The 24642-nt window shown below is 35.8% G+C and overlaps 1 protein-coding gene across 1 annotated transcript in view; it reads right to left on the reverse strand.

Moving 5' to 3' along the window:
• Positions 1 to 607: 607 nt before the first annotated feature.
• Positions 608 to 24642, reverse strand: part of LOC140145703 (uncharacterized) — a 28276-nt gene continuing 4241 nt past the window's right edge. Inside the window, exons 2-6 of the mRNA XM_072167385.1 lie at positions 16652 to 17744; positions 12861 to 12971; positions 11803 to 11922; positions 5819 to 5878; positions 608 to 968 (exon numbers count right to left, since the gene is read on the reverse strand). Of these exons, the coding sequence (XP_072023486.1) occupies positions 622 to 968; positions 5819 to 5878; positions 11803 to 11922; positions 12861 to 12971; positions 16652 to 17744 (1731 nt within the window). The 3' untranslated portion in view covers positions 608 to 621. The remainder of the gene's footprint in view (positions 969 to 5818; positions 5879 to 11802; positions 11923 to 12860; positions 12972 to 16651; positions 17745 to 24642) is intronic.

Below are 24642 nucleotides of genomic sequence, written 5' to 3' on the forward strand. Positions count from 1 at the left end.
GCTTAACATTTTCTCAAAATTGCTTAAAGTTGCTGAAAAGATGCTCAAAAGTTTTCAAAATTACTCAAAATTGCTTCAACTCCCGCGCAAGCTGCGTAAAGTGAGCGCGGATTCTATGAAATTGTCAAAATTTTCCAATGCAGCGCAAATAGGTCAGCAACCTCACACACTTTTGGGGAACTTTACGTAACATTAAAAAAATGTTGCAAAATTTCGGACATTTTTGGAGAATTTTGACACCTTTGGGCAACTTCCCCTGTGACATGTGGCCTTCCAAAGGTCACGTCGCAAAAAGAAATGACTGAATATAGGCCTATGTTGCCGTTTGATTTACTGTGTAAAAGGATAGGTTTGAATAGGTATCGGCCATGCAAAATCCTTGCCAGACTGAAAAGACCGTGTCCAGCTATGTTAAGCTATGCAATCTGTTTGCAAGTTTTCTAATCGTACCAATTAGCCTACATATTAAAACTAATATCTTTGTATCATAATGCTTTTATTACGTATGTTCAGAGTTAACATGTAGGCCTACAGTCAGTAGGCCTACAAGGGGTCAACAATTCACAAAATATTTCCGTCGATACATTTACAGGTTGCGCCCCCCTCGTTCAGGAAACCTGGCTACATCTGAATACCCCATAGTTCTGTTAGCAACCTCTCCGCTGTGACTAAATTAGCTCCCCTTAAAATAGCAATGATTGATTTCCTCGTGGCTAACCTTCCATCACTCTGCTCGCGATCTCGCCATTCTCTTAATGCACGATCAGCAAGTATAAATAATTGAGGAGCAATACTCTGTTCGCCATTCTCAACATCCTTCTCTCCCGTTTCAAGATGATCCCGTTTGGCTTTCTTAACATCCCTCTCACTCATGCCAAGATGTGTTAAGACATTTATGAGGTCATCAGTTGTAAGCTCAGTTTTGCATATTACATCTATGAAATCTGCATCAGATGCATTCTGGTCACCTGTATAAAGGAAGCCGAGATAGATTATTAATATTACCGATATGCAAAGAGCAGTTTAGGGATTTTTTTTTTTTTTTCAATAATAAAAAAACCTATTGGACATAAGCAGTTCATCCTGAGTTTAAGAAGGTAGGTCAAAAATCTGTATGCGGTACAAAGATTTCATTTTTATTTCAAAATCATGTCAAACTCATCACATTGATAAACTCTTTGGATATGTAAATTATATTTAAGGGATATGGAATGAGCGTTTTGAGCGTTTCGACAGTATTTTTGTGGGACATGAGAGCACATCAGACATATCGAATTGCATTCTGAATACGAAGAATGTCTTTCTGATATCAAATAATTTTCATTTTGTGAAATTAACGGTATAATACAAATTTTATGATAAATTATTAAAATTGGATATTTTTCACATTTTTGATATAGGCCTATTACAGTCCTCGAAGAAAATTTTATAAATCTAATGATGTATTCTTAAAGTGCATGTAGCTGGGAGGAAAAGACGACGATCAGTTGAAAATTTTGACCTTTCATATTGAAGATATGGATTTTTTTCCCAAAAAGACCTAATTTGTTTTTGGTGTTTTGGGAAGAAAATCCATATCTTCAATACGAAAGGTCAAAATTTTTAATTGATCGTCGGCTTTTCATCCCACCTACATACATTAAGTATAAATCATCAGATTTATAAAGTTTACTTCGAGTACTGTTAAATATCAAAAATATCAATTTTTAATCATTTGCCATAAAATGTGTATTACATTGCAAATTTCAAAAATCTAAATTATTTGATATCAGAAGGACATTCTTCGTATTCAGAATACAATTCGATATGTCTGATATGCTCTAATGTCCTACAATAAATACTGTCCGAACGTTCATACCCCATCCCTTAAGTCACAAATCAGCAAAACTACATAATCGAAAGGTTTCTATACAAATTTAACGATTCTCTTATAAACATGATAAACCATCATGCGCACAGTTTCCACCTCGATACACCTGAGCACACATTTAATTCCAACAGCTCTCTAGCAAGCAGTGATTGTCTCCACTACAGTATTTGATTACACTACACGATTGAGTGCATAGCATCGAAGAGCTGTGGAGCTTCTAGCTGAACAATGGACCTCTTTGATTGGATTTTGTCGAAACCTCAAGTGTTCCCTTCATCCAATCAGAATTTTTTTTATCGAACAAAAGCTAACACTTCCCCCTAAAAATAATTTTCGTCACTGGTCACAGATAACGCAATTTAATATGTTATAGCAAGGCGAATGTGGTAGATCTGTTGAAAGCTTCCTATCCAAGCACACTTTTTGACCAAAATGTAGGTTTTCAAAGTCAAAACCTTAAGTGTTCCTAACAACATTTTTCAAATTTTATGTCATAAAGATGAAGCCCCTCTTTTGGTCTAAGTTCCTTAGGGAATTAGTCAAGGTTAAAATGTATCCATGTAAATTCTGTTCTGTCTGTCATCAAATAGCAGGTCTAAGTCAGTTCTTCTGTGGAGAACTGACCAAGCGGGGCTTCCTGTTGTTAATGAAAGAGCACACTTATATCAGTTCGGGAGCACTGCTAATTCAAAGACGTCTCTGATATCACAGACGGGTCAGTGATTTCACATACGGGGGTCTGTGATATCACATACGTCGTGCTTTTTTAAGAAGGTGACTGTATCGGAATATGCTTTCCTATGTTTAGCAAATATCTGCCTGTGCAAACATCATATCTATCTGTGCAAATTCTGACAAATGGTCCCAGAAAACACTTACATTGGCAAAATCGAGCCATATCCAACGTTTTGAAGGCAAAAAAAGTAGGGAACAATGAATTTTGGCCAGTCAACGAGGGGGGAGGAGCGATTTTGGCACGCATTGTGGCGGCAACTTTTCAAAATATATTCAAAAATGACTTGAAAAATGGTAGGCCCCTACCTAACCTCGTGGCCTGACTCTTGCACACGTGCATGGGATAAATTCGGAGAAATATGGACACTTGTATTTTATTGATAGGGGTAGGGTTATGTTATGATTAGGTGGCTCAAAATAGATCAACAAATTACGGTAAACCAGGCGCGTGCCCCAGGGAGTGGGGCTTTGGGGCCTGCAGAAAAAAATGAGGGAGACAGAGAGAGAAAGAGAGAAGGGAGAGGGAGGGAGAGGAAGGGGAGTGATAGAGCAGTGGCATAGCCAGGCCCGTTTTTTTTTGCGGGGTGCTGATTTTGAAAAAGTGTTTCTTTTTTTTTTCCAGGGGGCGATTTTGTAAAAATGGACCTTCTTCACAAACTTTGGGACTAAAAAAGCATAAAAAACATATTTTTTTTGCTCACTACGGTCGTAAATTAGGATTTTTTTGAGGACTTTTGCCCCACCGCACGGCCCACTCTGCGTACGGGCATGGGCATAGCCAGTGGGGCAGTATAGTGCCCCTACAAAAATTGAAGGGCGGAAAAGGGAGGGAAAAGAAAAAAGGTCTACGTTTTCGGTCTGATTTCCCAAAAATTGAAAGAAATAACCCGACAACTGAAAACATATATAAAATAACTGCCAATATACCGGAACGAAAATGTTACAAAAATCAGGACAAAATATTAGCAAAACTGGGTTGAAAATTTTGTTTTGCCACAGCCACCCAGGCTCATTTCAATATCCGGGGATTTTAGGCAAACGAAAGGGGAAAAGTGGAAAGAAAACAAGGAAGAAAACAAGAAGAAACGAGGAAGAGTAGGCCTACGTTCTGAGTCATTGCGCATCATAAGTATGTTCATGCTTGAAATTTGTGACGGGAAGTCGCATCCACTGGAAATCCATTCTAAAATACATATTATGCATTATCATGACATGGTTATATGGCCTATAGGCTATGCTTAATCATGATGGTCAGAAAAATAAGTTAATAATAGGGGCCTAATGCAAAATGATGCACCAATTGGCTTTTAGTTTGAGGATAATATTCCCCTCACAAGTCGGGTCCGTTGAAATCTGTTATGCCCAAAATAATACGAATAATAAGTGTAAACTTTTACACCAAATGACTTTATTGTGCCTTTCATAACTTTTTGAAAATAATTCTCCAACTTCTGAGGGAGCACATCCCCCTCAGGCACCCTTCTCCGTCAAAAAAGAAAAGGCTAACTTGCATTTATCCATATAGGCCTAATTGAGCAGGTTCATACCCATGCAGAAGTCAGGTCCGCAGGAAATTTGTTAGGAATTATAGGCATATCTTTCATAGATATAATGACTATAGGCCTATTATAGCACATCCCCCTCAAGCAAAACAGAAAAGCCTAAACTTAGGCTGAATTGAAGGAATTATTGAGCACGAGTGTTAAATATAGGCGGAGACTGGGGTAATTGTGGCCCCAGGGGTAATTGTGGCCCCTTTGTCTTTATCAGGGTGTCTTTATACTAAGCATTGGTCTAGGTGACTTAACTTTGTATTGTATGAAAGAGTGGTCTTTATGTTACTGTTTGGTGAAAAAATATTCAAATAGCATTAAAAAATTTTATGAGGGGGGTCTAATTAGCGGAGCGACATCGCAAATGGCTTTAAAGAAGTGGAAAGTCCACTTTTTATTCATAGGGGTGGTACTTATTGGTTGTATCACTGACTATTTTGTATGTGTTTGACATGAAAGGTAATCATAACAGTTCCCATTGATATAACAATTTTATAAAAGAATTGTTTATTTAATGAGCTAAATTTGCATATTATGTAATACCCGGTTTGGGGTAAATGTGGCCCCTGTTCATGTCTTAAGCAAATTACTTGCATCTGACCCCCTAAAAAGCTATTTTGGTCATTAATCTGTTATATGTTAATCAAATTAGCCATTTGGGGTCATTATTGAAACAAAAAAGACATATTTAGCAAAACAAGGAAGTATAATGAACAGTCAGATCCGGCCGCAGTTTCGGCATGCAAAAATTAGCATAATAACAAGTATTTTACAAAATGCCTTAAAATGCCTTTTTATGGCCTAGAATTATCGCAATGACTATAAAACATGTTATTAATAGTTATCAGGAAGAACTGGATTCACAATACTCTTTAAATTCTTTATTTTGTTCAGGGCCACATGGCCCCTAAAACGATATGTTAATTATTATGCAAATTGCAATATATTTATGATTATATTTATCACATCTTATAGGTACCCATTGCCTCTATCCACTCATGCAGAAATTTTACTTCTGAAGTTCATACTTAAAGAATTACATGGTAAAAATGCAAAAGGGGCCACAATTACCCCAGTTTCCCCTAAGCCTAAAACTAAAATTCGCGGCTCAGTTGGAAATCTGTAAAAAATATATGCTCGAAAATAACCAATAAACAGTTTTGATGTGTCCGGAGAATTGAAAGTCTGCAAAATGTCGTCGAGGGAGCAAAGTTATTCTGCAGCATTTAAGCTCAATTATGAAAAAGAGCAACATTTTTTTAGCATAATGAAGATACGAAATAAAAAGTTGCACTTTTGTGTTCTAATCAATGAAAGCATGACCCTATAGTTTTTCGTGTTAATCAATGAAAGCACGGCGCTAGTAGTGCTCTTGTTCGCTAGCGCTTTGTGTACAAATCAATAGGGCATGCAATGTGGCAAACTGCAACTTTAAAATTAGCATCTTCCTTGGATTTTTGGATCTTCGTGTCTTTATTTCTTGAACAATGTCAACGAATGAGGTCTTAAATTCGAGCTAAAAGACACAGCTATTGGCTGTTGGTTCCAATTATGACATATCTGCCTTTGTTTAGGATATACAGGGGATGAACGTAACTGGTACCTTAATTATTTGGCTTACTGTATATTTCACCCAATTGTGACTGTTTCAATAAAATACCTTTAATCTTCTTTTCTGTTTCGCACTGTATATCCAGATTTCCCATTTCATCAGATAGTTCTGCAGATATGAAAATATATGAAATGATGTTAGAACAATGGGAGACGACAACATCTATATAAATTACAGATTATGTGTGCGAATGACAAACAAGTGCAGTGAGGAATGGCAAACACCGCGATATCTGAAGACAGAAGAAAGAGGGTGATATGCAATCATCGTATTGGTATTAGATAACTCTTCAAGTGTAGTTAAACACAATCCAAACGGGAAAGTTCTATTGTACATTTTCTTGATGATTAAAAATACACTCTGCAGTCATTTGCCACACGCGAGTAAAGGGACTATCCAATTGAATACCTAAGTGGAAGAAAGACCCAATTCCATCAACACTTTTTTTTTAGATATAAACAACAAACTCAATGTTTGGAAAAGTTTTAGTGACATACTGTTTTCATCTTCAGGGATCTTTAGCGTACATGACCATAACATACATTATTTAACATACATGTGAAATGATATAATGTGTTTCATTGGCAACGGTACAGGTCTTAATACAATACGATAAAACTCTTGGAGTTGGGCCCTTCTTCCACTTAGGAATTCAATTGATAGTCTGTTATAAAACCGAATTTACTTTAATTTGGCTCACTTTAGCATTAAGGGGTTTTAATACCCTGATTTTCATCAGTACCCCTCTTCTTTTTTTTTCTTGCAAATTGATGAAGTACATAAATATTATGTTCATCACCTCATGTCCGGAACTTATAAAATATCTCTACCTACAAAGTGCTTTTAAACCATTTTAGTATATCATTTTTGCCCTATATACTTTTTTTGTTTACCTGTTACTATGGGATTATAGTAACTCAGTATGTGTGCCTCATAACAAAACATAATTTATTCTATTCAAGTAGTACTTGAATAGAGTAAATTATATCTTTTGTTATACCATCTTCAGATTGTGGTCAACCACACCACTCTTCGCCATACATACATTCTCCCAGCCACATTTCCCTAACATAATATGAAATTTAAAAAAAGAAGGAAATTTAATTAGGCAGAGGCGGGGCTCGAACCCACGCTGCACTGCGCCGCAATCACGTATACCATATGACCAGCGCCTTAGACCGCTCGACCACAAAGAACTTGATAGTGTCATCGTGAAAATTTAAACATATAATATTAATAAATCGCAACTTCATTACAACATCATATTTTGGAATTTTATCTGCTTAAAACATTAATGTGTATTATAATAAAGCTACCATTATTTATATTGTTGAATTCTCAAGCGCATAGAGACAATTAATACGAGGCCTGCATACACAATACATAAAATCGATTTTGATGTCGGCCCACGTGCTCTGCTGTGCATGTGGTTTCCCGCAGTGGCGGAAGTTGTATTACGAACTGCATCCGAACTCCATTTTGAAGCAAATGCTTTTGACAAGGCATTGGATTGTTCCAGTTTGCATCCTAAATCCACATTAGACCCCTAATCAAAAGATTAGATTATCATAACAAAACAGTAATCTTTTGTCGGGTCTAATGTGAAAATTACATAAATAAATTACAGTTTTACAGAATTAATTTTCACTTAATTCCAAAAAAATGGCGTATATAAGATTGAAATAAATTCTCTACCTTCTATACTAGATCAATTGTGACGCAAGTTGTTATCAAAAATTGTTGTGATAGATGTACAGTTAATATTCATATATTCCATTACCTATCTGATGGTACAGGTTTACACAGAAAATATTTATTTAAAAACCTGCCACTCGGCTTTTTCCGGAAAGGTCACAGGGTCGCCGTGACCTGTGCAATAATTACAATTAAAAATTTTCTTATTCTAACAGCAAGCGTTTCTAAAATGCAGTATGGCGAAATGTGGTGTAATGATCAACCAGGTATGCTAAAATCTCTTCCACAATGAATGGTATAGCAAATTTAATATCGCCTCTATCATGTGTTGTCATGGTTGTTTGGAAAAGAGATTTCTATAAGGCTATATGTCATCATAGGTCAGGTTATAGGTCACCTGGTTGAGGTCAAATTTAGGCATCCATTTTGAACAACATGTGATATGTCAACATAGCTGTAATGAGGCATCAATTTTGATATTTGGTCGAGTTTTTCTTTTACTGGATATAATGCTATGATGGGCAGAATAACATTTCTTGGGAATGGATGTAAATGGTGAGTACAATTTAGATTGTTTAGTTGAAAATAGATTGGAAAAACGAAGGTAAAATTGGTACCAAAATCACAAAAATGAAGCTTATGAAAAACTACCTAATATGATGGTACAGGTGACAAGAAATACAAATTTTTTCCACAGAACTGTAGTTTGGTTGTGTTTTTCCACAGAACTGTAGTTTGGTTGTGGGAACTTTTTACCTATGGCTTAATTAGGTTTCAGTGAAATAATGTTGCTAGTTGAAAATACAAAATAAAGCTCAACATTGAAAATAGAAGCATTTTAACCAGTTCGTTTGTTGATAGGTTAAAGGTGAACCTCATTGAAAATAAAGATATATATCAATGGAAAGCTTATGATGTCAGGAAGCAGAAAAGAATATTTTTTATTTGCCTAACGTACCAGGCTAGACATAATTTCCATGCAAAGATTGGATATTGGCGCACCCCCCGACCCTTAATTACAAAACGAACTTCGTTCAAATTGGGCGCTTTCGTTGATGACGTCAACCTGGGGACACACAGTTACTTCCGGGTTTAATTGTAAACACAATGTCCATGCATTACTGTGGAATGCATCGGGCCAATGCACGAATTCAGTCATTGTCAACTTACTTTACATGAAAAATATCTTCAATAAAATAAGAATAACATGAAGAAAACATCATGATCAAATCAAGAATGAAGTTCCTGAATAAAGTGTGTGGATTTAAAATGGGAAAAGTGCTGGGCGGGGGATTTGGGATAGGCCAAGCCATACACGATATGCATAAGGAATATTACAGTAAAGCACGAAGAGCGAAGATTCGCCGAAGAACCGGAATGAAAACAGATTGCAAAAAATAACTGCTATTGCTACCAGTTCAGATCGTCACACCAAGTTGAGATGAACTTATCACAATGAGAAAATGAAGGAATAGAATAGGGTACATGTACAGGATTTTTTAATTATTTCTTAGCTTTACAACCGGTCATGTATGATAGCCGAACTCGTAGAGTAAATACATACGGGATGAACTCAGTGACTGACTACAGTGACTGACTGAGTCTCATTCGCCGAGTGTTCGGTATCCGCGACTGTACTGTACTTGCAGACAAAATGACCGATTTGATATTCACATTCTGATATTTCCAACTTATTGCTACTTCATCAGCAAAATTTATTCCTGTAAATGTTCCAAATATAAGGGAACGATTGATCAAATCTGCTGAAACACGCAGCGCAAGTGCTAAAGGAGGACGAAGCCCGGGGACGAAGCGAGTCGCTGTGTTTATGCATATCCACCTTGATCGGGTCCCTGCAATTTCTTCAGCAGCAATTTACGCATCGTGTTCGGTAATCCATAAAACATGAATGTTTCACTTTTTCAGTACCGTACACTAATTGTACTATCATTAAAGAATCGTGACAAGTGACAATATTTTAATCTTATTCAGATTTCAGAATTCCATCAAATAACGGTCTACTAAACCTAAATTGTATTTATTTTATAATAAAGTATCTGTTTCTTCCAATCGTGATTGTGTGGAAAGAATGTATTACCGCAATGCGCTTAAATATGAAAACTTTTATATGAGCTGTATTTTAAAAGCTAGCTACGCCACTTGTTCCAGATAATTGCTTGTTATCTAAAAGATAAAACGATCTTCTCAGTACAACTGACTGTGTGTGCGAAATTCCTGTGGGCAAATTGTAACTACTCCTATTACCATGGCAAAGACCATGGAAAGGGGGATCTCTTTCTTCCATACAGAGGCCAAATTAAACCACACTCGGCACACCCGCAAGCAAGCAGTCCAAATATCACAATGCAAATAGCAGGATAGCAGACCAGTAAATCCAACAAAATCATATCATCAACTGGGACCATCAATACGGAATCACCTTCCTATACAAGTCATGTGTAAGTCGGGATTCGTTCGCAGAATTCGGTCGGGGTTTTATAAACAGTACATTGTACAACAGGTATATAAATGTATTATTTGCACATAACTCCATATGTAAATGACAAAAACAGAAAAATCTAATTTGTTTTAATGTTGGAATGGCACATAACTCATATCGTCACATGCCCTGCAGTCTATAAACTCTAAAAGACGGGGAAAAGAAGAACAAATAGCCCGGCAAATTTTGCACGTTCACTCGAGTATGCCTATACAATACCTGCAGGCTACATGTAATAATTCTTCTTCATTTGTTTTGATATATTTATAAACAATAATAATTCTTGGGAATAATACATAAAATTTGATACATGTAATACGTGCTCGTCTCATTGCACGTATTTACAGCCCGTAACCAGTAGTAGACGAAATGGCAATCCTTTTAGAGGAGTTGGAAAATAGACGAAATGGTATATTAGACTAACTGGTTATTAGACCATACGAGTGTATTGGACCTGACGGTTATTAGACCAAATGGTTATTAGACTGTATGGTTAGTGGACATACTAGTTTAGACCAAGCAATATTTGACTAAATGGACATTAGACTAGACTAAGTGGCAATTAGCCTTTCTGGTAATTATACCAATTTGAGATGCGACTCAATGAACACCAGAAAGTTACTACCAGGGTATCCAAAACCATGAAAAAAATATATATCTTTCTTCTTGGATCTCTTTCATGGAAGGAAGAGATCTATTTCTTCCATGCTAAGACCAAACCACATTCGGAAACCCGCAAGCAATCACCTCATGAGTACTAGTCCGCCATAGCAGGATAGCAAACTAGGTAATCGAATCAAGTCAAGACGGTCACAACCAAAAGTCATGTATGACGTGGCCCAAAAAAAGGTCACATGTAGATTTTGTTAGAAGTTAATGTTAACAAATATATATATCCTTTTCATGACATAATCTATGTATCCTCTACTAGTACCCCTGTGAATGTCAAGTTTACAACCTACTTACTTAGCCCCCATTCCAGGCATTCCTGACCAAGCTCTTTACGTGACATAATGCAACACGAGGTTCATTATACCACCGTTACAGCCATCATGCATTTGGCGGGGCACTTGAGTAGGCCCAGCCATAGCATGGCAGATGCAGTATATTTTATTCTGATAAACAAAGAATACTACTCTTTCAGTTCAGTCAGAAATGTAAAAACAAACAGCAGCGATTTTAAGCCAACAAAGTCCAAGCAAGCCCTAAATGCAAAAGATTGTTATTCATTTCACTATGTTGATAACAGGAGATACTGCTCTCACCAAAAAACGTGCTCTTATCAAATAACCATCTGCCTTTACCACCAATAGTCAAGAAGCCCTAAAAGTGATTTATTTTTAGTGTAACAATATTTGATTTTTCAATATATTTCTTTGTGCAATATAAGTTCAACAATGAAAAATAAGAGAAACATAAAAAGTAATAAAGAAAACAATCTGAATACAAAATTGTGATTGTGTTCAACTTTCGTTGTGCGATATTTTGATAGTTAGCCACTCTTGACACCGTACCCATGTCATCTTGCACTCATAAGTTAAGTTGTTTTAAGATATGGAGTTGAAACTTAGTAGTCAGTTAAAAGAAGGATGAATGAATTATATCTGAAAAAATGACATTGTTTTGTTGTACCATCACAAAATGCGGTTCATTTTCTACATGTAGCCGTTTTATGGGACACATTGTATGATATTTTCCCGATGACTGATTTTACACTCTACACAATCCAGTTGGGATTCATCACTGGGATTCGTCCATCCATATGAAATTTTCTAGGTCCAATGATCTGCAACACATGCCAAATTATGATTCCAGTTTTATACTATGTATTATATACCTTCGTTCTCATCTTCCTGCTCTTCCTCCTCTTCTTTTGCATATAGAGCTTCCACAGGCATGTCTGGAACTATCCTTAAGCCTTCTGTTAGAGCCCCAAATATTGGAGCATTCGACCGATCTGAAATGGTACACAGAAATAAAACAGATATGATTGGGTATTCAAAAAATAGCTGTTAAGTTTAATAGTAGGCCTATTCACCCATTGCACGGTTCCGCCATATGTGAGGAGAGCCTCGATCTGGCAGCATGCATGAATGGGAATTGAACCAGTCATATAACATTGCGTAAAGTTACGTAATACTTCCTTTCATGTCTATTGCCAGTTCGAGGCTCTCCTCGCATATGGCGGAACCGTGCAATAGGCGAATATAGCAACATAACCATCGTACGACAGATACATGATTACATGTGGTACGTCACATTCGTATTTTGTTGCGTGATTAAACGGAGATCAGGAGACACACGGTCAATATGGTTTATCTACTATTCTCTCATGCTGGAGACTTGACCGCCACAAGCATGACAAGGGTGATTTCCCATCGAAAACAAAACGTTTTACCGAATATTGTCGGGTTATATAAAGGGTATAAAGCGTTTAATGCAAGCGCCATTTTGAAGCTTGAACCTACCCTCCTCAAGCCTTCGACGTCGATTCGACACCAAATTTTGGGATGTCATGTTACACATGTGTCTCATTTTCTTTGCTGCTGGGATCGGATATCATACATATACAGTCATAAAGTGGCGCCCATTTCAAAACATGATCAAGGCAACGTGGTTCAAGGAATGTACCCTCATTGTTAATCGTTAGTCGTGAGTTTCACGCCTAAAGGCGATCGTCAAACGACACTATGGAGAAATTTTGGCTGGACAACCATCTCCTTGGAATGGAGGAATTTACATTCCATGGTGTCAACATCCAAACTATTCCATGTCGTTTCAGATACGTATTTGTGTAACGTTTTCTGAACATATTATTCAAACGTTGTCACCAGGTCTGGTCATACATTGCATATACAATGTATATAGCAACAAATTTATTAGGCAATCGCATACCTCGAGGGGTTGATTGACTTGGAGGGATCAGATGGTGATAATGATCATGACGAACACGTAGCAGCTCTCCGTCCCCAGATGTTAGTTTCGATAAGGCTTGGTCTATTAGTTCTGTTGAAGTGAAATATAATATCCATAATTAGAAGGATTATGCATAAGCATAACCAAATTTAGTGATTTAAATAAATAATTGGAATTTAAATCACATTCATAACCTCATGAATATACGCGATATGTTTAATCCAATCACAGACAGTAAATTCTAAATGCATTTTTCTTATTTTCTGCCATAACAAACGAGTGTTTTGCCTTTTACTTGACTGAAATCCGACTTTCCATTCAAAAGTTATAACATCAAGCATTTGCTAATGACGACAATTTTGAATTCTAAATTGCTTTCCCATAGAAAATGTGTGTATTCAATTTCTTATGTATTTTATTGTTTTTGTCAAGCAATGTCGACCAAATTTATTAATAACCATTATATTCTCAGAACCAATGCTGAACCAAACAGAAAATTTACAGAATTTTTTTTTATTAGATAACGCGACAGCGTTTTTTTCCGCGATTTTCCTGGAGAAATTAACGGTCCAAAATTAGCATATAATTACGACAAGCAATCAAATAAGCATTTAGACTGGCGCCAAAACACACCAGTTATACTAGCGATATTTCTGGAGAAAAAGAATTCTGAGATTATCGGAGTAAAATCCGGGGTAGTCTCCGTTTAAATCCCAACTCTCAGTAAGGACATTGTGCCTTATGAAGCGGTGAACGAGTATAAAAAAGCACCTGTTGATCAAACTTGGAATGAAGTGCATTAATTCGCGCATTATGTAATCGTTAATTTCTTCGCAACCTCTCAACCGAATCAAATATGTTCGTATGTGATGTACAATAAAATAGGCTATACGCTACATTTTATTTTTTTTTTATTCTGATGTCTATTTCTCGACTTACGCTCAATTTTATTCACTCGGTAATTTTTTCTGGGACACCCTGTATACTTAGTATTAACTTGATGTGGTGTTCCATTACCAAAATAATTCAATCACAGAACTACCACCTCTAATCAATTCCTTGTATGACCTAGTGACGGAACGTAACGATTCACGCCCACGCAACTGGGAGTGGCCTTCTCTCTTTTCTCTTTTTCCTAGCTATTTTCTTCCATTTCTTGCTTATCAAAGCTATCTAGGCCAGCATGCATATATTAGCCTACACTGGCTATCCAGGCTTGTGCATTTGTATGAGCTTGGAACGGTCCATGGTTTTCCATGGATTAGCATGTGTTCCTCACGGACCAACCTGGGTAAACAAACAAACAAACAAACTACCCCTACCTCCCATCATGCACTATTCCAGTGGGATACGAGTGTCGCAAAACACATCACCTCCCCGGTGGAGTACTCATTACATTCTGGAATGCAGACATTTCGGCTGGTGCCTTCATTGAAGAAAAAAAAAGGAATCGCGAATAATGGTGCGCGATGGATAATACCTTTCGGGGGCAAAAAACAATTACATTTCTATGTGTTATTGACATGGTGTCATCGGGAAAAAAAGTTTCCTGTTATTGAAACTTAACTTTGCATATGTTTTATAGACCTAGAGGTGAAAAACTAATGACAGGACACGCAGTGATATACGGCCGGCGTCCGAATAAAAAATACTAAAATTTTCACCGGGGTTCGAACCACTGCCAATTTCACTGAATGCTAAAGATGCCTATGCTGTGCCACGGTGACTGTGGTTAACATTCGGCGATTTTCAAAGATATACATATCAACACGTTTCTAGTGTATTGAAAATCATTTTGATTTTGATTTTGGTAGGAATACGGTCATAGAAAGACATATGACTCTACTTGTCTGTTTGTTTTTCATTTAATACAAATTAATTTTGATGAATTGAACTGGTACAACTCTTAGCACTCGTGATAAACGACGATTAATTTAGTAATAATAAAATGAAAACGCTGGGTCATTCACGACGTCATTTGTAATTTATGTCAAAACCTGGGAGGACCACACACATCCGTGCTGCATGTATACGTGCTCAATCGATACTCAATGATCCAGACAATAGCGTTTGAATATACCGCCCTGCTTGACACATCTTGTCACTTGCGGGAAGATATACTATAGGCCTACCCTAATAGCTTACAATAGATACCCCACCGTAAATAGCTCTGTTCGTTATCTCGCTGTGCTAGTTTATACACGCAGCGTACGGACTTTTGAACCATATTTTGTTCAAAAATGATAGGAAGGGACTGTTTTCAGCTAAAATGTTGGTTATCAGCAGATGCTTAATGATACCGGGAAGTGTTGCAGAAAGGTAAGCGTACTCTTTATTTATTCAAAATATGTATATCAATAAATTTAAATTTGAAATCCAAAAAGTAAATGTCAGGTCAAAATTCTCACCTTAGAATTATTGTGAAATACAATCAAACCAAATTTAGGCTCCGCAAACAACGTCCAATTATTCCCATTGGTGTTTGCTACACATGCATATAATAAATTATGATTTGGGGCTAATTTGAGAAGAGTTAATGCCTCGAGTTTCAAAATACACCGAGTGATGTTTTTTGATCAAAAACATCGACAATTCAAGACTCTGTAAAAACAAATCAAGAATTTTCTGGGATAATTGCAACTAAGTGCAATGAAAGTTATGATCTAAGCTACCAGATGCATCATTAATTTCCTGACTATGATATTTAGTTGTGGGAAAAGATTACTTTAATGTTTTGGCGGGATTATTTCCCGCCAAAAATTTCAACCAAAAAGAGCATGTAGCCTTAATAATATTACATAGCTATAATGAAAGACAGAGATAAAAAAATTTATCGCGTCTGACGTCATCTGTCAATCAAACTCGAGCACGGTTTGATTATAAGTATCGTGATGATGACTTGCTGAACGCGGCGGTATAACAGGGCGCCTTATTGTTAATTTTGCACCTTCAAACATACAAACTAGGGCCTATCTCAAAAGTTAGGTCTTTATAGTAGGAATCTTTCTTTCACGAAGGCACCATGTCAACAATGCCTAGAAAAGTTGCTTTTTGCCTTGTAAAAGTACGTAATTTTTCGCCATTTTCTGCTATTCCTTTACTCCGATCGGCACCAGATAAACTGGCCTTGCTTTTACGCACTATTTAATCTGTGTAAAGCAATCAAGGATCGTAATTGACAGTGACATCAGACGCGATAAATTCTTTTTATCTCTGTCTTTCATTATAGTAACATCGGTGGCCTTTACATAATATGGAACCAGTATGCCCATATTAAGACAAAATAATTGCAAAGACCATCAGATGCACACGATCTATGAGGTTGATTGACTACGTCATCACCCCTGGAATAGTGCATGATGGGAAGAAGGGAAAAAGGTCTAATAGAATTAGAAGGTTTACTGAACAATTTATTACATAAGAACACATATCCAAATTTTAAACAACATCTGATGATAGTAAGCTTTCAAAATGAATTGATTCTGAAAAAAGAGCCAGTGCATGCATGTGATACAAAATTAAAACACATAGGCCTACAGCAAAGGTTTCCTTTTGGCTCAGAATAAAACTATTACTAATAAGACTCTGTAAATAATAATACAAGACTCCTTAGACCTTTACATTTTAGGAACACTATGAACACGAATTGTCTTCCTACGATATCTATTTTCAGAAAAGAAATTCATTTTGAAAGTGGTTACCTGTATCAAATCTAAGCAATTATTTTCTTAAGCAAAGAAGTCATGATGACTCTAGAAATTGGGCCTTACCTTGTTTGGGATCCTTATTTGACAACAAGGCTTCGAACCACTTGGTGTAGTTCATGTACTGAATCACGTTTTCGCCCTGCTCAGAATACGGCAATAGAAAAGGAACAATCGGTGTATGAGAAAACACAACAGCTCCGAGTGGGCGCATCACTGTCACAACAAGCACACCATCTTTCCCATCCTTAGCTTCCTTGACGGGTATGATTGTGATTCTATAATACTTGCCGATGTCTGCTTTTGACATTTGACTTCCCTCTGCAGGAACAAACCACACCATGCTCGTGATTATTCTATCAATGTTTCCTTTTACCTTCTTTTCATCAAATTTGATGCCTTGTACTTTCAGTGATTTATCATGAACTCCGTAGAATATATGTCCCCCGTTAGTGTTGGCAAATGCAGACACGTACCGAGGTAGAGCTTGCCCGCTTTTGTCATTATTATGATTATCAAAAGTGACTTCTTTTGTAGGGCCTTTGTTTTCTATCAGAATATCTTCTGGAAAATCTTTAAGAACTTGTCCGCAAATTACCGCATTGGGTAGCGATTCCAAGGGCAGAGAGCTTGCATACTTGAGTTTTCCTTTGGTTATCTTAGTTAGTTCTGTTGATTTGTCTATCATGATCACGCTGTTCTGTGTTTTTGCAAACACGCAGGACTGGTAGGCCAGAGGTTCTTGTTGCACTGGTTTAATGAAAATACGACGCTCTGCATTGAGACGACTCCCTTTTGCTCCGCACCATATATAGTTTGTCATTTGTCCTCTTTGATTCAGCCATTTTATTAAGCCATCATCAAATTCATCATAAGGCACAGTTTGGCCATCTGAATTATTTTTGTTGTTCAGTTGAATCATACCGCCTGAACTGTTGTTGAGGAATGCGATACATACCTTTTTTACATCCTCTAACCCTTCAAACTTCTCATTTGTATCATCTTTTAATCCTCCAGACTTCAACTTTTTTGACATTTTGTAGCTGACCTGAACACTTGCAAGCGGTATTATTTGGTTGTTAAGTTGATCGTCAGGTGAATTTTTGCATAATTTCATGGCCCACTTAATTGGTTTGTCAGTTGCTCCTCCCGCTGCCATCTTAGAAAAACAAAAGAGATTAACGGTCAGTTTTAAGAGGGATAAGGTATTAAAGGATAGATATATACCGGCTTATATACTTCTATATAAATTTATATTGCGCCATAAAAAGGTATCCTTACAATTGGGAAAAATCCCAATTTTACAATTAAACCATACTGGGTAAATTTATTTTTTGAATAGAGATGCACTATCTAATCCTGCATATTATGACACCCCATTGAATCCAATGTGACCTCAAGTAGGCATATCACCTCAAAAATAATCGCAGCAGAAACACGTTATTTAATGTTCCTACATTATTAAGCTTTATTAAAGCATCAAAAATCAAAAAACAGAATTGAAATCGGTCAATGCATTGTGATGTAGTGTCAATTTAAAGATGCTCGTAGATGGAATGAAATCCTGCCACAAATGGCTGTAATGACAAAATTGGCACATTTCGAGATTTTGAAGGTATATTTGGACGCTTGCTTGAAAAAGCAGCGTTAATTTGAATATCACATGTTAAATGCCTATCTTTCCTGACTTCGTTACAGAAAACAAAATTAAAAAATCTATCATTGAATAATCATAATAAATTAACCAAATATACTATTTTAGCAATTTCGGCCAATCTGCAGACAAATTAAATCTCAAAAAATGACTAAGTTCAGCTAATTAATATGCAAAATTGATACCAATAGAAAACCGTACATGATATAAAGGTGCGTTTTTTTTGCACACATATGTATACAACGTTCTTTCAATTGATAACAAAAAATACACAAAAAGTAATTAATTATGCAAATTAGGTAATTACAGCTAATTATGTATTTATGCTATTATTATGCAAATTAGGCATGAGTAATTTTAGGTTTTTTTCAATATTTAATGAACGTCTGTTCATTCATCATAATTTTTTTAAGTATGATCCTGTTATGAGGTTGAATAAATGAACTGCAGTTAATTATTTAAAAACAATAAAAAAAAATAAAAAGTTTGACATTTTGACGGTGTCTAGAATATAATTTTCATTTTACTGTAAACATGGTATGTGTCACCATTACTCAAAGCCAAGTCCGAAAAGTAAAAATTAAAATTCAGTTGCAATGAGACTTTATATTAACATTTTGTCATCTGGATTAACATGGGAGGACAATCGATAAAGTGAACAGCAATTTTACTGTACCGCGTATACAAAAATAGTATGGCCTTGGACACACACAATGGCTGAGGGCTATTGTGGTGTGGAAAATTACTCCCTATAAAAAACATTGATTAATGTTTTGCTTCAACTGGTTTTAGGGAAGTGTTTCATTTGTTGTCGACGGAATTAATTTACATGCTAAGAAAGAATACAGTCAGCTACCTGCACAACCGATTCTTTTGTTCTGCAAGGCTCACTCAGTCATTTAATGAGGCAATACAAACGATCGAAATTGGTGTTGAAATGAGCAAAATTTTGAGTTACACCTTTTCAGTGTAAAATTTTTTTCTCAGCCAAATGAAAAGCAATAATTTTCATTTTTTCAGTAAATGGCTGGAAAAACTATAATGCTTGATACTGATTTTTTTTTTAAATCCTGGTGTTAAACTTAGGCCTGAAATTCAGTCATTTAGTGTAAGATATTCGATTTTTATAGGCTTCAGCTCGGCCCGCGAGCTTTTTCTTGGATCAACCTTTTAGCTTTTCAAAGTAATATAGTTCGCTAATGAAGGATTTTCCCCAACTTTCTAAAGCACATCACCGTGAGCTATATATCATAGTTTTGTCAGAATTTCCGTTTTGATTTCACCATCTTTCACTGTCGGCTGAAAAAATTTCTAAATCAACACGTGAAATCTAAAGGCTCGTACTAGCCTTGTGGATCGATATCCCTGGGTTTAATAGGAATACCGGCATGGCTATAGTGTTGCCAGAACTTCAATATAGCAAAGAAATTCCCAGACCTATAGCGCTCCTACTGATCATGTTTAACCAGAACACCCAATTGGGGATTTAATCGCTGGTCGGGCAATTTGCTTTCAATGAAAAAATTGACCTGGATAACAACAAAGGAAATATCGACTATTTCTGCTGGTTGCTCTCGAGATAAAAGTACTCACCATTGCCTACTTTTACTTAGTTTGACATTTTCGGATCATGAATGGAAAAAGGGTAAAACAAAACGGAAATTCTGACAAAACTATAACATATAGACCCACACGATGTGCTTTACAGAGGTGGGAAATATCTTTCTTTAGCAAACTATGTTAGTTTGAGACGCTAAAACATGAATTCCGTAAAAAGCTCGCAGGCGAATTCAAGGCGAGGCCTATAAAAATCAAAAATATCACACTAAAAGACACAATTTGATGCTTAATTTTAACACCAGGATTTAAAAAAATGTATATCCAAGCACCAAGTTTTTAACTGACATTACTGAAGAAAAAAAAATATTGCTTTATATTTGACCGAGAAAATTAATTTCATAGCAAAAAGGTGTATCTCTGAATTGTGCTGATTTTTACATGTATCGATCGACTTTTAGCGCGACTAAGCATTTCTAAAGAATTGGCTGTCCAGGCGGCAGACTGAATAGTATTTCAGCTAAATGGTGGTAGTTCCTTTACTTCAATAGGCCTATATTTACTGATTTATGAGCGATCTTCAAAAATCCATAAAAACAGGCAGTAGCTCTTAAACAAAACAATTTTTAATTTTTGAGGACCCGATGTTAGCCTCGGAAAGGCTTCACACATCATATATTAAAAATTTAAACAATTTGGATAAATGAAGCATATAAAGAAATTCATTTATCGACATGGATGTTTTCTAAAATTGGCCAAATTTGAAGCGCGCCCTTTTCAATTCACTGTTATGCTTGCATGCACAGTGTAGCAGAATTATTGTGCAGCCACTGTGACATACCTACCTCAAGAAGAAAAGTTACCATGGTTACAGGCATTTGATAGGACGAAGGTCTAGTTTTGAAAGTGACAAAACTGGGTATATACAAGGTGAAATGATTCCAACAAGCGCAACAAAGAGACAATACAGTTTCTTCAGTAAAGCTTTATTTTAAAGCAGTAATTTTTTCTTTTTTCTTTTTCTTTTCTGTACTTTTCACAACTTTTATTTAATTTTTCAGTTATTTTGTTTTAGTTTTCTTCAGTTCTTTTTTGTTTAAGTTCTTTTGATCCCAGCAATATCTTGTGTGGTCACCGTTATTGTCCATAACGTCGCATGCTCAAAATCAGGCGTGTATATGCCATGCAGTTTGTCACTTTTAAAACTGGACCTTCGTCTAATCAGTGCTTGTAACTTTACTTCTTGAGGTCAAATAATAATAGGATTCAATGGGGGTGTCATAATCATGATAATGTGCAGGATTAGATAGTGCATCTATTAAAAACATACATTTACCCAAATATATAAAGCTAAAGAAAGAAGGAAAGAAAGAAAACAGAAAGATTTGCATACATACATAATATCCTGTTCTGTATTTTTTCCCGCAGGCGGGTATAATACGGAATTTGCTGGGGATAATATGACCGTTACTAGAGTAAAATATAATTATTTGACACGTAATTGTGACTGTGGAAATTGTGTGTGTGATTGGTAGCTTTATGTATAACAAGATTGACTTATGTAAAATTTTTGTTGTATATGCGTTGAGTTTGAGTGCGATATATTGAAAAAAAACACTCATTTTAATATAATATTTTTAGAAACACACTCTGCCTGTGCTCTTAACTGTGATGAAAATGAGCTAGGCGCATGCGTGGTGTCAATTTTGTATAGAATTGGGCTCATTTGCATATGTATGAGGTCGTTGATAAGGTTGTGGGGTACTTAATGATAGTAGAGTTCAAGTAAAGTGACTTGCACGATTGCGTTTGGTGATATGCGTAGCCTATATATTTAAACTGTCGAAACATTTGTTTTTGTAAATCTGCACAATGTCCGGTCATGTCGCAAATGGCAAATATTGTATTACGTGTAGCAATATGTCCTAGTGTATGGTATTTGTTCGAAAAGGTAAGCCCCGCTATATACTTCGCGCAAGGCATAGTTAAAGTTTGATAACTTAATTGAATTCACGATAAAGGTTAGGGATAGAGATATGACGTCATCGAAAGTATTTGTTTTAGATTGAGAAATAATGCATGTCAAGTAATAATTTCGCGGAATTTTTTATTTTATTGTTGTATTATTTGTTGTCAATGAAAGTGACAGTAAAATTTCGAAAATAATCGTGCATTTATGACGAATTTATGTCAAGGGACTATTTGTTATAGGTTTAATGCGGAGGGACATGGAGCTAAGGTCAGTAACTGTGAATTGGTCAAACTCTCCTGGATTGACACATGCAATAAATAATGCATGTCAAGTAATAATAATTGTGGATATGTTAAATGTTTGTATTAATTGTTGTGCATGAAGGTGATAACCAATTTATAGATAATGATCATGAATAACAAGGAACTTTTGTCATCGGACTATTTGTTTTGGTTGTAATGCGGAGGGACATTAAGATTGCGTCATTAAAAGTGAAACGGTTGAAGTCACGTTGAGTTGGCACGTGCCATTAAAAGTCTTTGTTCGATTGGAAAGAAAAAGTTCGGGTTGTTTATATTGAGTTCCAGTAAACTTATTTTGTCGTTTAAAAACGCGTGATGTAATCGAAAACCACCGAATAATTGGCATGGCGTAACAAGGTGATGGGGTTAAAGTTGAAGGTTTTTGACCATGCAAAATGATTGCAACAGGTTGTGTATGGCAGACTTTAATAGATGGTGGTTGTTGACACGAATAGACGAAGAACTGTAGTACTTATACATATCAATTGGAATAATGCTGATAATGTAAGTGTTATCTTTACCTATTTATTGAAACTGTTATAATGCATCCGCAGCGCGTGTAATAAGAGCAAATTGTCCCCGAATGATTGTCATCAAGGCGATGTTGCAATATATGGCCCAATATGTACAGCAATTGCCTTGGTGTTCTTGCAAGATTTCAAATACCCTGTGATGAATGGAGTAGAGACTTATTGCTGGCTATGCAATATGGTACGGAATTGTACAGTAATCTAAATTAGTTCTCAGTACAACGGAAAGTCGATTTTCTTAATGTCACAATATTTGCCAAATATTCTGAGTGTAAGCATAGAAGACAGACGAGCGAAAATACTCAATAGATTACTATCATCAAGGTAATTGCTGTACATAGTCTTCCGGCGTTTGGTCCAAATATTGCAACATCGCCTTGATGACAATTTACTATTATTATGCTATTATAACGGTCTCAATAAATAAGTAAAGAAAACACTTACCATTATCCGAAAGTCATCAGGAACACTTACACCACATTTGAGGCCAACAATTATAATATTAAATACAAAAATTATGAACATTTATGTATTCTTTTTAGCCAAATATTGGTTAAAATTACATATTTATGAGCACTATCAAGTCGTTGTAGCAAATTGTTGATTTACCAAAAGGAGTTCCGAAAAACATAATTGCTTAAGCCTACATTAGCTCCAATGTATGAAGAATAATGCCATAGGTCATAGCATCAAAGGTAACCTATGGTGTTTTAACCTTTATTATTGTATACATTTTATTATTGTATACATTGTAGATATTGCAAACTATTATGTTCTGACATGACAATTGCCCTCTCTAGGCGAGATTGAAAAAAAAGGCGAACACGCCCGTCTCCCCTATATATAAGTGCAACCAACAAATCACAACAAGCATAATACAAACTTTATCGCCTTCCTTTTTACAGTGCAGTTTGCAACGCCTCTTTTTAAAGTTATTCCCAATAAATGTCCAATACAGCCCTTTCCCTTTAATCACTGCGTTGTCTTTTTAAAGACATTTCTTGTTTATTGATAAAATTGATCGAAAATCGACAATTGTGTCTATTCAATGGGAAAATCAAATGAAAAATAAAAGTTTCTAGGGCCTATGATCGACATAATTTATACATAAGTACTAGTATTTAACAAAGTGCCCTATTTGACTTGCACTGATAAATAGGTGCAAATTTCTATCTTTTTTATTTGACATTAGAGTCACGCGGTAGCCGTGACCAGCAAGTTTTAAATATAAAACGACTAATAAAGAAGAATAAACAGATGCACCGCGGGACTATATTTACACGTAACATGACGCTATTGTTCTATGATATTTTTCGCTGGGTACAAAATATATTTAAAATCATGCTAAATCTTATAAAACATCCCAAGTGTAATATTTTAACAACTCATTAATTTAAAAAGTGACACCAATCCTACAATCAATCTTTGGTTTGATGATAAACAGACATTCTTACTTCATTTCACGCGGTTTTTCATAACCAAAATTAGTGGCAATAATACTGATATGCAGAATTTTTTGAACACGGCCACAGCTCTAGCTAGGAATCACGTAGGCACTACTTTCTCACATTCACTTTCAAATATGGTCATTTTCACAGTAAAGGGTGTAACTTATGATTTTTAGGGTCAAAATTTCAAACCGCTTAAATATGTTTCTGTTTACTGAAATCATGCATAGAAGCAACTTAAATTCCAGTAAAATACTGTTTCAAGGCTTAAACCTTTTGATTTCTAATAAAAAAATTCGACATTTCCATAACATTTTGGTTAAAATCTAAGAAAAAATGTATTTTACATAGAAAATTATGACATGAAAGTTTGAATACATGTGAAATCCCATTCCAAAGTAAGTCAATAGATATAAGTTACATTTTATACCATGTTTTGCTATGTTTGTAATTGCAGTTTTGAAAGTTTTTAACATCAAGTGTCATTTACAATGGAAATTTCCCAACCTTAAACATATTTTTAAAGTTTTAATTGGGTTCCTAAAATAATTTGAATGTCTAACTTCATGTACAAATACTATTTGATGAGAGGAA

Source organism: Amphiura filiformis, unplaced genomic scaffold, assembly GCF_039555335.1.
Source record: "Amphiura filiformis unplaced genomic scaffold, Afil_fr2py scaffold_594, whole genome shotgun sequence".
Classification (NCBI taxonomy): Eukaryota; Metazoa; Echinodermata; class Ophiuroidea; order Amphilepidida; family Amphiuridae; genus Amphiura; species Amphiura filiformis.